This window comes from Hyperolius riggenbachi, chromosome 8 (assembly GCF_040937935.1).
Source record: "Hyperolius riggenbachi isolate aHypRig1 chromosome 8, aHypRig1.pri, whole genome shotgun sequence".
In the NCBI taxonomy this organism is placed as follows: Eukaryota; Metazoa; Chordata; class Amphibia; order Anura; family Hyperoliidae; genus Hyperolius; species Hyperolius riggenbachi.
In genome coordinates, this window is record NC_090653.1 from 268,380,970 (window position 1) to 268,399,836 (window position 18,867).

At 45.6% G+C, this 18,867-nt stretch overlaps 1 protein-coding gene across 1 annotated transcript in view; it reads left to right on the plus strand.

The window, feature by feature from the left end:
- Positions 1-18,867, plus strand: part of LOC137527486 (bile salt-activated lipase-like) — a 39,988-nt gene extending 21,121 nt beyond the window's left edge. Inside the window, exons 7-12 of the mRNA XM_068248002.1 lie at positions 2,116-2,223; positions 4,555-4,672; positions 9,426-9,612; positions 14,698-14,904; positions 15,395-15,592; positions 18,668-18,867. Of these exons, the coding sequence (XP_068104103.1) occupies positions 2,116-2,223; positions 4,555-4,672; positions 9,426-9,612; positions 14,698-14,904; positions 15,395-15,592; positions 18,668-18,842 (993 nt within the window). The 3' untranslated portion in view covers positions 18,843-18,867. The remainder of the gene's footprint in view (positions 1-2,115; positions 2,224-4,554; positions 4,673-9,425; positions 9,613-14,697; positions 14,905-15,394; positions 15,593-18,667) is intronic.

The following is an 18,867-nucleotide window of genomic DNA, read 5'->3' on the forward strand; positions in this document are numbered from 1 at the left end:
GGGGCACACCCAAGATAATAAGGTTGTTGCTTCATTGTGGACAGACCAAATTCGATCAGCTGGACAGTCACTGTTGTTCTTTCATTGAGCTACCACACCCCGGCGACCATATGGGCTTAAAAACCGCCATGGCCTGCACTCTCGCCATGGTGCGCACCAGTCCAGCACGGCCGTCACTACACAGACAGCTGTTTGCGGTGCGTTAAACAGTGAGTTTGGTCTGTCAGTGTGAAGCAGTACTCTAATTACACTCCCTGATTGATGTATACACATGCTAGATGTTTTAAAGCACTTTAGGCCTCCAATTTAGCATTCAATGTGATTTCTGCCCTGAAAACGCTGCTGTGCGTCAAATCCAGGTTTTTCCCCAGGACTTTTGGCGTGTATCCCACTCCGCCATGAAAAAACTCAGATGTTAGACCCCTTGAAACATCTTTGCCATCACTTTTCTGTTGGCAAAAAGGAAAAAGAAAAACATCCGGCACTGCAGTATGCATATGATGTAACATTTAATGCTGTTCAGACTGTAGTCATACAGTCTGAACAGTGGGCGTGTGGCAGCGGGTGCAGGGTGCAAAATGGGCTGCCCATTTTGCACCCTGCACCTCCTGCCACACGCCCACAGTAGGACTGTATTGTTCACATAATGAATTTTGCTGACAAGTTGTTGCACGCATCTGTATGACTACAGTCTGAACAGCATTAAATGTTACATCATACGCATACTGGAGTGCCGGATGTTTTTCTTTTTCCTTTTTGCCAACGTGACTACTCTGTGTATATATCCTGAGCACGCAGTGCGTCACCGTGGGCTTGTCTGTATTAGAAGAGACTTCTGCCGACCAATACAGAGAACTCAGTGTGTAGTGCCGACCTCCTTTGAACTTTTTTCTTTTGGGACATGTTCCATCACTTTTGTGGCCAGCATAAATGTTTCTAGTTTTCAAAGTTCGCCTCCCAATTGAAGTCTATTGTGGTTCGCGAAAGTTCGTGCAAACTGAACTTTTGCGGAAGTTCTTGTTCGAGGTTCGCGAACCGAAAATTGGAGGTTTGAGCCATCTCTACTTAATATATGTAGTAATTTTGGTAGCAATAGAGTGTACAGGGGCTTTGCTATGCACCGGCTTTTCTGCACGAAATGACACCTAAATTACGCACAAATTCATGCATAATTGTGCAAGCTTAGAACTGAATACGAAATTGATTGTTTTCCCCGAAATTTTGCATTACGATGCGTAAATGTGAATTTCAGTGCGTAATTATGCATATGCGTAATTTCTGCTCATCCCTAGCTGGACCCCACTGCCTTGCTGAAGCATCAGGCGCTGTGGATACATGGCAGTCACTGCAAAGCGGTCATCTGGGGACAGTCACTAATGATATTTCTGAATGACAGTAACTGATACTCTGTACATAGTTTAACCCTCTCCAATCCTCTGTTGGACTATGTGTGATGGGGAACTTTCCCTGTGACGGGAGCATGATGTGGCATGCGCGCATGACTGGACATGCACAGTACGCGCCGACTAGTGGAATTACCGGGCCGCAGTGTTGGCAACTCCTCCGTAAGGAAAGTAGCTGTTGGCTGTCCTAGAAGTCGCTAGAAGTCGCTGGATGACGTCATCACGTAATTTGCATAACAGCTCCGCCCCCAACCCCGCCCTAGATGACGTCATTGCGTATTTTGCATAGCGGCTCCACCCCCGTCTCTCTCTTACTCTAGCAGCAGCGCCGATCAGCACCTCTTACAGCTCCACCCCACACATCATGATCCCACACCTGACGTCACTCACCGCCCCGCTCACACCAGCAGCTTGCAAGAGCGCCTGCAATGGAAGCAGGAAGGGGCTACTGTGAGTGACGTCCCTGGCAACTTAGTCTCCACCAGCAGGAGATAAAAAGTCGCCAGATTTGTAGCTAGTAGCTTTTTTTAAAAACTGTCGCTAAGGGGGTGTCAAAAGTCGCTAAATATAGCGACAAAGCAGCTAAGTTGGCAACACTGCCGGGCCGAATTGCAGACGATCCGGGCGGTGGAGGCCTAACTGACATTTCTGTCCACTGACCCGAGTGTGCCACTGCTTCTTGTTATAAACCTTACTGTTACTCTGTTTCTAGACACTGTCCCCCCACAATGTCGGACTGATCAAGCGGGCCATCAGCCAGAGTGGCGTCGCAATGTCCCCATGGGCTCTCCAGAGGGATCCTCTTTTCTGGGCTAAACAGGTAAGAGGGGATATTTTGGTTTATTGGATAAATTACAGCTTTGCCTTAAAATGTTGTGACAATGGGTACCCAGTCTAAAACTAACACGCCCTTCTTCCCAAAATAGCATTAATAAGGGTGAAAATTGTCGCCTCCAACTCCTATATGGCAGCATTAGGATAGCCTCTGTTAACCCCATGCAGTAGTATTAGGATAATTTCTGTAGCGTACATGAAAAAGAAGTGCAGGGAAATTTGGGCGACCAATTTCGTCAAGTAGAATATTCGCAAATTTACTGATATTCTGCATTTTAAAACTGTAAATTATCATAGTAAAATACTGGTAAATAATACCGATATTTTACTACTACAACTGAAACCCTCCCTCTAGCGATAGCTAACCCTACCCCCCATGCCTAACCTTTAAGTATTTGGGTAGGTTGTCAGAACCGGGCCAAGACAGAGGCTCGAGAGGCAGCAGCCTCTGGACACAGGACTGCAAGTATGCAGCACACTTTCTGGTGATTGCTGTAGCCCCCTCCCCCAGCGCGGTAATGGTGGAGTCGCAAAACCAGTGTGATAGAGATTTTACTCACCTCTTACCACTGCATTCTCTCTTCAGCCACCTTACCTCTTTGGCTCTTCCAGCGGCACCTCACAATACGTGACGCTGTTGGAGGAGTTAAAGAGAGGGACACTGTGACACGGCTGAAGAGAGATCTCGGTGCTGAGAGGGGAGTAAACTCTCTATCCCACTCTGCTAGTGACTCTGCAGATTGCACGGGGGGGGGGGGGGGGGCAACCTAATACTAGGAGCACATCTGCTATTTATACTTGGGTGGGTGGGTACCTAATACTGGGGCAAATCTGGCTACCTATTCTGAGGATGGAGGCAACTTAATACTGGAAGCACATCTGGCTACCTATACTGGGAAGGAATCCACCTAATACTGGGAGCACATCTGGTTACCTATAATGAGGATAAGGGGCTACCTAATACTGGGGGCACACTTGGCTACCTATACTGGGAGGGAATCCAACTAATATTGGGAGCATATCTGGCTACCTATGCTAAGAGGGAATCCACCTAATAATGGGGGCAGATCTGACTAGTGACTACCTCTACTGGGAGGGAATCCACCTAGTACTGAGGACGCATCGAGCTACATATACTGAGGATGAGGGGCTACCTAATACTGGGGCTCATCTGGCTACCTATTCTGGGTGGAGGAACCTACTAAGTACATGGCACATCTGCTATTTACACTAGGGTGGGGGGTGGCTACACTGGGGAACCTACCTAATACTACCTAATACTAGGGGCACATCTAACTACCTATACTGGGTGGGGGTGGAGGTCTACCGAATACTGTGGGCACATATGGAAGACTATACTGAGGGGGGCACACTTAATACTGGGGGCACATCTCCTACCTATGCTGCGGGGGACTTAATTGGTGGTGGTGGTGGTGGGCTGGGAGACACATTGGAATGTCTGCTTCTGGTACTGCTGATTAAACTATGCTCTATTTATGCTGTGTCCCTGTTTGTGGGGGAGATTTCCCATCATCTCATGACATAACAGGTGATATGGGAATTTTTGTGCATCATGGAAACAAGCAGCCATGTAAACCTTACAGAAGTTCTTGGGTACACTTACTGCTTAGAGGGCTGTATGCAGAGCTGGGCCGAGGCAGAGGCGAGAGAGGCTCCAGCATCAGGGCACAGTATAGGAGGGGTGCACAACTCACTCAGCTATCATTCCCCTATTGGGCTTGATTCACAAAGTAATGCTAACAGTTAGCACGCTTGTGAAAAGCCCCATATCACGCCATAAATCAGTTAGGTCGCTCTAATTAGCGCCCGCGCGCAAAGTTCGGTGCGCGCGAAACAACAGCGCACCCGATGCGCCTATAATCTCGCTTTGGATGGACGTTAAGGTCGCACCGGACGTTTCGCGCACAAAGTTTTGCGCGCAGCACTTTGCGCACGATCTGATTTACAACTTCGGTGCTAACCTACTTAGCACCCTAGTTAACACTTCCAAAGCGTTTAGGCGTGCTAACTAGGTTAGCACCGCTTTGTGAATCAGGCCCCTTGTGTTTGAAGCAAAGAGAAACAAGAAAAGGGGATACATGGCAGTGACTGCAAGCCAGATAACCAGAGATTAAGTTGTTGGGGGCCCTGGGGTGCCTCTTAGGCTAACAGCCATCAGTGTGTGACAGCTGGGGTGGGAGGGATGGAGGGGCACACTTGGGTGTCTCAGCCTTGGGTGCTGGAGGACCTTGTCCCGGCTCTGGCTGTATGTGACAAAATGTGTTTTGTAATGATGTTTTTCCTTTTTTTCCATTAGGTGGGCACAAAGGTTGGCTGTCCTGTACAAGACACAGCTGTCCTGGCCAACTGTTTGAGGGCCACCGACCCAATTCAAATTACCCTGGCCTACACAATTGACCTGTCACAGCTTGACTGTAAGATTCTGCTTGTGGGAGGGTTACCCACTATCTCTCAACATATATAACACATTTGTCAAGCATTTACATGTGTCATAGGGCTGCAAGAGAGGCAAACGTGTATTTGTCAGCACGTTGCTACTCGTCGCACCGCGATGCAACGTTGCGCGCAGGACTTTGCCCACTATCACCAGCTGCCAGTCCTGGAGCATCCTACCACCCGCCCCAAAACAAAAAATGGCAGGGATTATATTGTAGTCTCCTCTGAGGACAGTTAGTAAAGTGATGGCAGCGATTACATTATAAGATCCTCTGAGGACAGTTAGTGACATGATGGCTGGGATAACATTATAATTTACTAGTAAAAAGGCCCACCCGTTAAAAAACGGGCGCTAGGACACAGCTACTACCCCCCCGCAATGCGCATACGTACGCGTCCCTCTTGCTCGTACCCCACCACTGTCTGAAGTGTATGCACACAGGGAGCTGCTTGCTTGGCAGTTGGAAAAAGCTGTTATTTCCCACAATGCAATGAGAACCTCTGTGAACCACACACAGCAAACTGTCAGATCCGGCCCTGTGTCCTAACTGCCCTGGCTGCGCACATGCTCAGTACAAAAAAGCCAGGGACATACGACCATTCAGTTGATGACGCAGGGACACTCACATTTTATTGTATAGGATAAGCTCTTCTGAGGACAGTTAGTGACATGAGGACAGGGATTAGATTATATGATCCTCTGCAGTTAGTGAAGTGATGGCAGGGATTAGATTGTAGGTTTCTCTGAGGACAGCTAGTGAAGTGATGGCAGGGATTACATTATAAACTCCTCTGAGGACAGTTAGTGACATGATGGCAGGGATTAGATTGTAAATTCCTTGGCGAGCGGCACACAGTGGCGTAGCTAAGGAGCTGTGGGCCCCGGTGCAAGTTTTACATGGGGCCCCCCAGGCACTCTATACATAACAATTGATACAATGCTCCAAAACCCGCCAAGGACAACCACAGTGTCAGAGGTGCAAGGAGGGGATGGGGGACAGTTTGTTAATGATTACCACTATTCAAAGCATCTATAGAAGTGATTATTACCAGCACAGGACCAATAGAGAGCTAATACTGTGATTGAGGGAGGGTCCCTGTGGCCCAAGGGCCCCGATGCGGTCGCTACCTCTGCACCCCCTATTGCTACACCACTGGTGGCACATCTGGTGAATGACAGGCAACGCAGAGAACATTGTAAGTACCAGTTCACCCCCCCTTCATCCCCTGAGTGCCAGATACGGCTGTTGGTAGCCGCCCAACGCTATGCTGGGCCGGGCTGAGGCATAGGCTGGAGAGGCTCCAGCCTCAGGGCGCAGTGTAGGAGGGGGCGCACAATTCATTCAGCTGTCATTCCTAATTGTGTATGAAGCAGAAAGAAATAAGAAAAGGGGATACATAGCAGTGACTGCAAGCCAAATAACTAGAGATTAAAGGGGTTCTGTTAGGGGTTTCTGAGAAGAAAAACAGACCCTTACCTTGGGCTTCTATCAGCCCCGTGCAGCAGTAATGTCCCACGCCGTCCTCCTCCCATCTGCTGTTCTCCGCCGCCGGCCCCGGTCTAAGCGGCATGGGATCCAACTGCGGCTGCGCTACAGTGGCCGCGCACCCGCTCGCTTCCGTCTGCGTCATCGGAAGCTTACTGCGCAAGCGCAGTACAAGGCTCCGTTGTACTGCGCCTGCGCAGTAAGCCTCAGATGACGCGAGCGGAGGCACGGCAACGCGCATTATTCGTCTGTGTGACAGCCGAATAATAGCCCGGTGCCAGCTGCAGGGAACGGCAGATGGGAGCAGGACGGCGTGGGACATTACCACTGCAGGTGGCTGATAGAAGCCCAAGGTAAGTGGCAGTTTTTCTCCTCAGGAACCCCCACAGAACCCCTTTAAGGTGTTGGGGAGGTTGTGGGCCCTGTGTCCCTCTTAGTCTAATAGCAATCAGTGTGTGACGGCTGGGGTGGGAGGGATGGAGGGGCACACTTTGGTGTCTCAGCCTTGGGTGCTGGATGATCTTGTCCCTGCTCTGCCGCTATGTGTAAACTCTGTGTAGCAGGACGAATGTACGGCAGGCTAACTGCTACTGCCACACTGCTGCCCACAGCCCGCCCCTTGCTTTCCTGGGGACCTAGGCCATGGCCTTGTGGCCTTGCCTGAAATCCGGCCATGCTTATAACTGATTAGAGCAGATAAAACCCTGTGTGGCTAAGAAACCTCTCTCAGTGCAGGGAATAGATACAGCTCATCGGTTCAAAATCTCCCTGTGTGGGATTTTAGATAAAAAGTAAGACTAAGGATTTTCAGGAAAGTCAGGTTATTTTCATGTCCGTTTATTTTCATGTCAGGGTTGATTTAAAACTTTTGGCGTTCCTGAAAAGTTTGTTTGAGTTTAAATATTCTTCCAGAAGGTGTTTGTAGAGAGCCCCTGTTATGTCAACACTGCTGTGACTATTATCTTTGGAGCTGTGAATCAGTCTGTGGGCCATATCCTAATCAAGGTGATAACAAATAGCTTGCAGATGCAAGATATCACCTTGCCATCGCACGAGGATTACCAGCAAATCCTATTGCTGGTTTTCGCCGATCGCTAGGGAGCATTACTCAGAAGAAAGCCTGAGTGATGCTCCCATGTCCCCGGCAATGGGGAGTGAGGTTTTATGATGTGGTGCTGTCCTTCACACCACGGCACTGCTCCCTCGTTCCCCTGGAGATGTACCTGACTCGCTGAACATCCGCCATTATCTTCCGCCGCTGCATCTGGGGGTCTCCTTTAATAAGGAGACCCCCAGAGCTCCCAATCAGGCCGCCGCAGATTGCCAAAGCCCCCCCCCCCCCTCCTCTTCCCCGTCACTGCGCCGTCACGCCTAATCAATTTAACTACCGCCACTGGTTATCTGCTGCCGCTCGCCGCAAGTGCCGGTGCTGTAATTTCAGTGTAGCTCTCACACTGCATCTTTGAAGCTCCTGCCGTGGCTCCCCATTGGTCCACTGTCTGGACCAATGAAAATAACATAACTAATACATTTGCTTATTTTTTTACTATATTCATTTATAATTATTTTTAGTCAGTGTTTGCCACTTGTCAAATCATTCCCCTCATTTACATTCTGATTTGTATCACAGATAGCTACATCCTTAAAGGGGAGCTGTTAGAGCTATACAGAGGCTGCCATATTATTATTATTAATTTATAAAGCGCCAACATATTCCGTGGCGCTGTACAATGTAAGAAAACAAACAAGGGATACATAATGATACAGACAATGATATACATCAAATATGAACACTGATACAAGATACAGCACTGCTGATTACAATTTGATTTAACATGATGACTAAAATGTATAAATTTCTAACAGTGTGCAAGCAATTAAATTAATAACATTCCATGACACAAAAGGGTGAGATCCCTGCCCTTGCAAGCTTACAATCTAAAGGATGTATTTTCTTTTGTATATGTATTTTCTTTTAATCAATACCAGTTGCCTGGCAGCCCTGCTGGTCTATTTCTCTGCAGTAGTATCTGAATAACACCAGAAACAAGCATGCAGCTAGTCTTGTCAGATCTGACGTTAAAGTCTGAAACACCTGATCTGCTGCATGCTTGTTCAGGGGCTATGGCTAATAGTATTAGAGGCAGAGGATCAGCAGGGCTGCCAGGCAACTGGTATTGCTTAAAAGGAAATAAACATGGCAGCCTCCATATACCTCTCTCTTCAGTTCCCCTTTATTCCTGTCAGGTGTAGTCCTGCAGAATGTTTGTTTCTGAGAATTCCCAAACAAGTGAAAATAATGCCTGATCAGTCCCAGAATGCTCTGGGAGGAGAATTCTGCATAGCTAAACAGCCTAGGTTAAGCATCACTGGAAGCACAGGGCTACATACCAATATACTGCAATATATAGATAGAGGAAGAGTTTCTGAAGCTAAAAACAGGAAAATTGCCATAACAATTGGTATAATTTGGAATAATTTACTGCATTCTACTGTACTTAATTTTCAGGGATTAGTTAGACTGTTGACTTAAACAGGAACTGCAGCAAAAATAACATTATGAATAAAATTGCTTATGGTTTACAATATTCCTTTATAAAGTATTTAGTCGGTGTTTGCCCATTGTAAAATCTTCCCTCTCCCTGATTTTTATTCTGAAATTTATCACTGGTGGTGACATCTTTAGTTCTGCCAGGTGATCTGTACGGAATGTTCATTACTGAGAGTTTTATTCTCAGAGGGAGATACTGCTTGCTTGGCACTGCAGTTGGAAACAGCTGTTATTTCCCACAATGCAACGAGGTTCACAGACAGCAAACTGTCAGGACCATGGTTGTGACATCACACTGTGGGAGGGGTTTCACCACAATATCACACATAGAGACCCTTCGGCTGATCTATTCAAGAAAAGGTAAAGATTTCTCATGGGAAAGGGGGCATCAGCTACTGATTGGGATAAAGTTCAATCCTTGGTTAAAGTTCCTTTTTAAGTGCAGAAACGGAAGAAATATTCAGTGATAATGATACCTTTTGAAGCGCAAAAAAAGTAATAGAGGCAAATTAAAAATCGTATTCCTTTTTACTGTCCAATCAAATGTCAATGTATGGAATTCTGCCATTTTAATTGAAAGGTTTGTCTGCGTAGTCTTGGCCAGTTACAGCATTTCTAGTGCTGCACATAATACAACAGAATAAACACTAATCATATTTCCTAAGGTTCTCGCCTCTTCTTTCCTTATGTCAGACCCCGTGGTAAATTACATGGGATTGGCAGCCGTCATTGATGGAGATTTCCTCCCTGACGAACCATACAACCTGTTCTCCAACGCCGCTGATGTGGACTACATGGCTGGAGCCAATAACATGGATGGACATCTGTTCGCTGGCATGGACCTGTCTGTCATCAACGAGCCTCTCCATAAGATATCTAAGTAAGTCTGCGATCTCAGACTGGCACATCTTTGCCTTAAGAAAACAGAATAGACGTGTTCAAAGTGGAGCATCCAGTGGAGTAGCTAAAGCGCTGTGGGCTGCAGTGTAAGTTTTAGATTGGTCCCCCACAAGCACTCTACTCATTTTCCTTTGCTATTACTCCTAGAGCCACCTCCTACCACTTACATGCTTCAGGGGGCCGCTCTCCCCCCTCTCCCTTCCCCCCATGTCGCTGTGAGTCTGCTTGACATCATTGTGCATGGTATGCTCTGAGGCAGCCACAGAGCCGGGACAAGATCCTCCAGCCCCCAAGGCTGAGACACCAAAGTGCGCCCCCCCATCCCTCCCACCCCAGCCATCATACACTGATTGCTATTAGACTGAGAGGCGCCCCAGGGCCCACAACACCTTAATCTCTAGTTATCTGGCTTGCAGTCTCTGCCATGTATCCCTTTTTCTTATTTCTCTGCTTCAAACACAATAGTGGAATGATAGCTGAGTGAATTGTGCACTGCGCCCTGAGGCTGGAGCCTCTCTCGCCTCTACCTCAGCCCGGCCCTGGGCAGCCATTTTTGTGGGCACATACACACACAATGCAGGAATAGGGAGGCGATTGGGGGGATTAGCATTACACAGGCGGTGGGTTTGCTGTGCTTTTCCCCCCCTAGGCTACCCAAGGCTTGCTGTGATTTACTATCGACATTTTGCTAACTTGCCAGTGGGCCAGCCTTGAAAATAATTTAGAGAATTCTCCATTTTATTTGTAACCAGTAGAGTAAGGGAAGAATCAGTGTGGCAATAGCAGGGTTAGTTTGTAAACGGCCTGGCTGTGGTGTTCTGCACCAGCTGTATGCAAAAACACAATTCTATACTCAAAAGGAGCAATAACTGCATGCACACCAGGTTTCAGGCAAGCCTTTATTTGGAAGGAAAGTTCGTATTTAGAAGGCAAGTCCTTATTGGAAAGGTAGGCCTTCATTTGGAAGGCAGGTCCTTATTTGGAAGACAAGCCCTAATTTGCAAGGCAGATCCTTTTTTAGAGGGCAGGTGTTTATTAAAAATACAGGTCCTAATTTTGAAGGCAGGTCCTTATTACGAGGGTAGGTCGTCATTTAGGGTGCAGATCTTTATTCGGAAGTCCAATGTACAGTGCACTGCAGTAGTTGGCTGATGGTGTAATGGTTAAGGGCTCTGCCTCTGACACGGGAGACCAGGGTTCGAATCTCGGCTCTGCCTGTTCAGTAAGCCAGCACTAATTCAGTAGGAGACCTTTGGCAAGTCTCCCTTACACTGCTACTGCCAAAAGAGCGCGCCCTAGTGGCTGCTGCTCTTGCTCTGGCGCTTTGAGTCCGCAAGGAGAAAAGCGCAATATAAATGTTATTTGTCTTGTCTTGTCTTGTTTAGTTCTGCTATGTTGTAATGAAAGTGTGATCTAAGGCTGGCAGATCTTCTGGAAGGCATGCGGTCTTTAACCATTTCAGCCCGCGGGGCAGCTTCTTTTTTTCCACCACCAATTAGTCTTTCTTTGGGTGGCACATTTTGCTTAGAATTATTTTTTTTTCTAAATGCATTTTAACAGCAATATTAAAGGATACCCAAACTAACATGTGACATGATGAGATAGACATGTGTATGTACAGTGCCTAGCACACAAATAACTATGCTGTGTTCCTTTTTTCTTTCTCTGCCTGAAAGAGTTAAATATCAGGTATGCAAGTGGCTGACTCAGTCCTGACTCAGACAGGAAGTGACTACAGTGTGACCCTCACTGGTAAGAAATTCCAACTATAAAAAACTTTCCTAGCAGAAAATGGCTTCTGAGAGCAAGAAAGAGGTAAAAAAGGGGAATTTCGTATCAGTGAGGGTCACACTGTAGTCACTTCCTGTCTGAGCCAGGACTGAGTCAGCCACTTGCATACCTGATATTTAACTCTTTCAGGCAGAGAAAGAAAAAAAGGAACACAGCATAGTTATTTGTGTGCTAGGCACTGTACATACACATGTCTATCTCATCATGTCACATGTCACCTCGGGTATCATTTAAGAAAAAAATGGAAAAAAATATGTATTTCTCAGTTTTCAACCATTATAGCTTTAAAATAATACATTGTATGGAAGTAGGAAGAAAAAAAACGAGAGCCCAATATAGTGTAGTATGTATTGGATCAAAAAGGGGGAAAAAATAGGTAGGTAAGTATTATACTCACAAACATGGGTTACCGCTCAGGTAACCACTGTGTAGGAAGGTGGGGAGATTACACCTGTCCCCACTCAGGATTAAGATGTCGCTCTCTGAAGAAGGAAAAAAAAGGGTTTGGTCACCCTTCCACCAAGGGTGGAGAATCTTGATTTAGTAGATATACAGAGGCGCCAAAAGAGTAAAAATGTATAAAACGATTAAAATATTTTGGTGGCGGTGGTGGACCGGCCACTCAAAAAAGGACTTGAAACTGTCGCTTGAGATACAAACAGTTTATTCACATACTCCACGAACAATATTGCAACGCGTTTCACGGGCAAGAACCCGCTTCATCAGGCATTCAAACACGGGAGTAATACACCAGCGTAGGTCCACTATATGCTTGGCACCTCTGTGCCAAGCATATAGTGCCCGTGAAACGCGTTGCAATATTGTTCGTGGAGTATGTGAATAAACTGTTTGTATCTCAAGCGACAGTTTCAAGTCCTTTTTTGAGTGGCCGGTCCACCACCGCCACCAAAATATTTTGATCGTTTTATACATTTTTACTCTTTTGGCGCCTCTGTATATCTACTAAGTTAAAATAATACATCCTACCATACTTAAAACCTGTGTATTTTATTTGCCATTTGTCCTGTTTATTACACCATTTAAATTTTCTCCCTATCACAATGTATGGCGCCAATATTTTATTTGGAAATAAAGGTGCATTTTTTCAGTTTTGCATCCATCACGTACAAGCTTATAATTTAAAAAATGTTCGTAATATACCCTCTTCACATACATATTAAAAAGGTTCAGACCCTTAGGTAACTATTTATGTTTTTTTTTTATTGTAATTTTTTTTTTCATAAAAAAATGTATTTGGGTAATTTTTGGTGTGGGAGGTAGACAGTAATATTTTAAATGTAATAATGTGAGTTTATTTTATTAAAAAATGTATGTAGATGTAGATTTACCATTTGGCCACAAGATGGCCACAGTGAGTTTTTTTTTTCTAGCCCTGGAAGCAAAGTGCTCACTTCTACAAAGAATAAGGAGGACGGGAAACTTTTTTTTGTCAGAAAGACCGCGGCCTCTGATAAGAAGCTGTCGTTTTTACTGCCGGGGACTTAAATCAATGAAAGGGAACTAGGTTCCCATTCATAGATCTTCGGGCTACCGGGGGGCGGCATGGGAGCGTGCGCAGGAGCGCGCAGAAGCACGGAAGCAGCCACCTGGACGTGACAATCACGTCCAGACGGCTTAAATGGTTCATCTTTACAATAAATATAATTTATCTGTTCAGTGGTGGCCAGGAATGATCCAATCTTTTTCATCCAATTTTACCAAATCTATGCATTATAAGGGTAAACTCAGTAAATACAGTATATTCTGGTGTATAATGCTGGGAATACACGTTTCGTTTTTGCCTTCGTTTTAGCCTTCGTTTCGATTGTGCCTTTTGTCCTTTTCGTTCCCGAAATAATCGAACGTACAGTTAAAGTCACCACCCACGGTTTCGTTTTTTTTTCCGATTCTGATGGTTTCGTTTTTCCAATAATCGAAGGCTGCAAAGAAACGAAACGAAAATCCCTTTTTACAGGGACGGACTAACATAAACGAACATATAATCGATCTGAACAGCCATCAAGCCTACCAATGGCTCGATTAGATGGATAAAGAGAGATGATATCAAACATGTTCGATCACTAGTCGTTCGTTTTTGGGGTCTATTAATCGAAACTATAATGAGATTATGACTATTTTCACATACGTTTTCAACACTCGATTCGTTTACTGAACGAAACGAAGGCTAAAACGAAGGCAAAAACGAAACGTGTATTCCCAGCATAAGACTACTTTTTAACCCTTGAAAATCTTCTGAAAAGTCAGGGCTCGTCTTATATGCAGGGTATCATTGATGCCGGGTGACACGCCCTATCCTGTTACCGACTCTCAGATCTCGCTGATTAGGACTGTAGTGAAGCAGCGCAGGCGCACATGTGTGAGATCTGAGAGGCAGAGAAGGAGTGAAAGAGGCATGTTTTATGGGCACAGCACAATCTAATCTTCCATAACACTCTGATAAACAGGTAGACAAGGAGAGCTGACCAATCTGCTTAGGGAGAGTTGACCAATTTAACCAGTCAATTGCCTATATACTGGGTACCACATATAGGGCTTGATTCACAAAAGAGTGCTAACTGTTAGCACGGGCGTTTTCGCATGAATTTTCGCATAGTGCGCGCTCGCGAATTTTCGCGTGAAACTATAACGTTTGCGCGCGCAAATGCGAATTTTAGCGCGAAATCAATATTGTTTTCGCGCGAAAATTCGCATTTGCGCACGAAAACGTTATCGTTTCGCACGAAAATTCGCGATTGCGCGCAATGCGAAAATTCACGCGAAAACGCCCGTGCTAACAGTTAGCACTCTTTTGTGAATCAAGCCCATAGTACAGCACCAGTATCTGTTCATAAATAGCACCAATATGTGATTTTTTTTTTTTTAATTTTTATTTGGTGTGCGTTGGAAGAGGGGTAGTCTTATACGGCAAGTATATCCGAAACTCCGCCGGAATATAATTTAGGTAGTTCCGTTATGTTACAAAGAAATGGTAAGATTGGATGAAAATGATTGGATCATTAGTGGACATCACAAGCCTGATTAACATTTCCTGGCTCTCCCATTTGATGACATAAACAATGTTTTGACATTATTGACTCTATATCACCTGTAAGTGTTACTCCAGGTGCTACTCTGGAAAGATTGTCACAAGCTCATTAGGACAGCAAGTCAAGTATTTATTTTGAAAAGGAATGGAGACAGGTTTCAGCAAAGGTGGCTTCCATATTCTTTGCATTTAGATATTGTTTAAGCTGGACTTTGTTGTCTCTTATAGGGCTGAGGTGCAGAAGCTAGTCGCAGACCTAACACTCCCTGCAGGCTCACCCGCAGCCACAAGCTATGCTGTGGATCTGTACACATCCACCTGGGGACCTGATCCTTCTCAGGAGCAAATGAAGAGAACAGTTATTGATGCAGAGACTGATTACATGTTCCTGGTGCCAACTCAGGAGGCTTTGGCCTACCATAACATGTTTGCCAGGTAAGCCTCACCAAGCCTACAGATGGTCTCAGTCTACAGTCTAATTTGCCCATCTTTACTCTTGAGGGACACTCCTATCAGAAATATTAAAGCCCAGTCCAGTAATATCTTGAAAAAGGGTTGGAAGCTTTTGGAGGGTTTTATTGTTGTCTGTCCAGGCACATGACTACAAATCATGGGACCCATCATGGCCCAGTTGAACATTCACTCCCCTTTCCCTCATCTCCCTTGGCCATTCTCACTGCCCTGGGAACATCGTCCATTGGTCTTATGTTGCCATCATGATCCCCCCACCCATAATAAGTGTGGCCACAACAACACCAAATCTCGAGGACGGACTACCGTATTGGAAAAGGGTAGAGTAAGTAGTTGGGACCTCTTACAGCTCTACGTGCCCTACAGTTATGCCTGTGTCTGTGTCCCTACTGGAGAGATATCCTTTTGCATTAAGAAACTTTAATTAAACTCAAATATTTTTCTGTCCCTACAGGTCTGGCAGGACCTACAGCTACCTGTTCTCTCACCCCTCCCGTATGCCTGTATACCCCAGCTGGGTGGGTGCCGATCATGCTGACGATCTTCAGTATGTTTTTGGAAAGCCATTTACTAGCACACTGGGTTACAGACCTCAAGACAGAGACGTGTCTGGCAACATGATTGCTTATTGGTCCAACTTTGCAGCTACTGGGTGAGTAGGAGGTTTTTATGTTTATGGACACCTACCCAATGTTTTTCTACCTTGTCCCTCAGCCCACCATTAGTATAAGGTAACTAAAGCTTGAGAGAAAAAATAATAATAGTATAGGAGGAGGCACCAAAATACAAAAAAATAAATAATAAGAATCTAGTAAAAAGGTTAAAAGAAGGAAGACTGGTGGACTTGCCTCCTCTAAGGAAGACCACAACTAGATCAAAAATAGAGTTATTTTTTTAACTAGTTGTGGTTATTCTTGGAGGAGGCTAGTTTACCACTCTTTCCCCTTTTAACCTGTTTTCAGGTGTTTTATATTGTCTTAGCATCTCCTCATATGCTTTTATAGTTAGTCCAACTCATCGTCGTCTGTTTTTTTTTTTTTTCTTATTCTTCTTTATCGTTTGGAATGCAACTTCCTGTGACATCTCCTGCACAGACCCCAGTGTGGATTGTGATCCATATCTGCCTTTTGGTTTGTTGTTTCTGAGGCCACTTCTCCACATTCGTGCTGCGGGATATGCAAGTGCCATTGCAACCCACAGCACTTGCATTTCTATTCAATTTGTCCCGATGGGGTTGTGACTTCCATTCATAATAATGCATGAAAATCACAATGTGTTTGGAGGAGTTTGTTGGCAAACATGCATTGTGATTTCACAATGATTCGCAATGCAAGGATGGGGACATCAGACAGGGCAGTTTATGCACTTCTGACGTCCCCGCAGAGCTGGTCACATCATCGCGTTGCCGAAAACAGACAGACAGCTTAACTTTGTGAGTATTTCGAGAGATGCAACGGCGGAGAGGTGAGACTTTTACACACTGCACAGAGGGAAGGGAGGCATTTTACACTTGGGAGGAAACCGGCAGGAGATCCTACCACAATATCTAACCCCGTTACCGCTATGCACCCAAGCACTTGCGACTGATATTTTCCAGCATGTCCGACCAAAGCTTTTGACCATTTTTGCTCTGAAATCAATCAACACTCCGATCAAATCTTTATCTTCTGGCACAGATTTTCCTCTGATTAGATAAACTTATCGAACTGTTAGGTCGGTCAGCCTGATGTCTGTCTACCTTTAATTATTCAAATAGGTGAGTTGGTCAACTGGCTAGAGAGTGTTGAAAATTACACAGCTGATACCTTATTAACCTCCTAAGCGGTAACCACAAACTACACTTGGGGTGGAAAACCTCAGCTCAGAGCGGTAACCCCGAGCTACACTCAAGGTAACTGCCGGGAGGTCCATGCAGAGCATTGCACGCAACGGGCCTTCTCACTCACCTCCCGGGCGATCCAGAAGCTGGTGGCCATTCCTCTTCCTATCCATGGAGGCTCTGCATCTCCCTGGTGAGATCTCACTATAAGGTTACAGCACCACCAGGAGGATGGAGGGAGAACTGCAGCGCTGGATCCCAGGGAGGTGGGTTAGTGCAGAAGCTGCTCCAAGCTCTCTCGCGGCATGATTTTTTTCTTGCTTTTAGGGTCTAAAAGCACATGAAAAAATGGTACCGCTTTTAGACCCTAAAATCTGGAAGGATTTTTGCAAGGGAGGTTAAAGGATGTCCAAGGCAACGGATACAGACTAGTTTTACTTATCAGGGCAGAGGCGTAACTAGAAATCACTGGGCTCCCCTGCAATACAGAAATTGGAAAGGCAGGGCAGGGAGATAAAAACAGACAGCAGTGAAGCACTGCACGCATTTTCTCTATCAAATACACTAGCTTCATTAGCTACAGACAATCGCACACAGAGAACTGACAGATGAGTGTGCTCCCAGTCCTAGCTTCTTTGTACACTCACTCTGTCCTCTGATGGAGCAGAATTGACTCTGCAGACTCCTCCAGCATCAATACAGTACAGAGCACTTGGGGATGGGGTGGAGAGGCTGGGGACTGGGCCACTATACACAAAAACTTGATGCACACTGAATAGGGACTGTCTAAAAATCTTTGTCTACAAAACTTTGTATCATTCCCTATCAGTGGCTGAGCAGACAGTCATTAGAACAACTGTGCAGAGAGCAGAAAACTTTTTCTCTCCCTGCTCTTAGTTGACAGTCTCTCAGGACAGTCTCTCTCCCCCCATGCCCCCCCCCCCCCCCCCCGTGACTTCTCCCCCCACGCCCCCTGATAGCTCGATTTCATCGGCGGCAGCTACAAGATGATTTAGCAGATCCCAGATCTGCAACCCAGGTTAAATTTCTTCCCCTTCTAAGTGAATAGTCTCTCTCCAGCTGGGAGATACAGAAACCACAACACTGAAGTTGGTGGAACAGCATCTAAAGTCTTTATTTACAACTGAATCTTATAAACACACTGATGATGGGGGAAAACCAGGTTGAACCGGAGTGACCATGTGACTTATTTGAAACAATAATACAGACAGCAGACAATAGGGTTTGTTTTTCTGTACACACTGGCAGAGGTAGAATTTGTTACATGTGTTAATTTTCAACACCCCAGGACAGGTCCTTCTAAATCTTCAGATCTCTGTTAAAGAGCTTTTATGGTAATATACCAAGTGGGTGTTCAAATACAGGTTTGTCTCCTGTATGGCACAAGAATGTGTTTCTGGCCAGACAGGAGACAAAATGAAAATTTTATGTGCTGTATATCTTTTAATATCAGGATGGTTCAAGTAGCACATTGATACAACCTTTCATCCCCCCCCCCCCTGCGGCTGCATACCTTGCAGAGGCTATTGCTACGCCCTTTTATCTGGGACTTCTTCCAGTCCCTAGAAGTCATGTGTGTCCCTCGCAGCAGCTCCAGTCTTTTTCTGGGTCCCGCTGGCAGCCTCTGAAGTCATCTGGAGCGGGGCAGGTCACTCCCGATGGTGTTGGCAAGAGAAGGCGAGAGTTGCGGCAAGGGACACAAGTTACTTCTAAGGGCTGGAAAAAGCCCCAGGTAAGTGCAGATAGTTTTTATCCATCGCTTTGGATTTCCTTTAAGAGTATAAATCACAAATGTTGTTCCTGTTTAGTGAAAGAGGAAGAGGCTGGACTTGCATGCAACAATATTATACCTCTAATACATTTTGTTGTTTCTCTTTTATCACACAGAGACCCCAACCAAGGCCCAACTAAAGTCCCCACTGCCTGGATGAACTATGACAATTATAACGGACGGTACCTGGAGATCGACAAAGACATCACCTACAAGTCCTTGAAACAGGGACTGAGGACATCTTATGTCCGGTTCTGGGCCCACGCCTTCCGCAGCGCATCTACCTTGTAAATAAATACATCAATGATCAATAAAA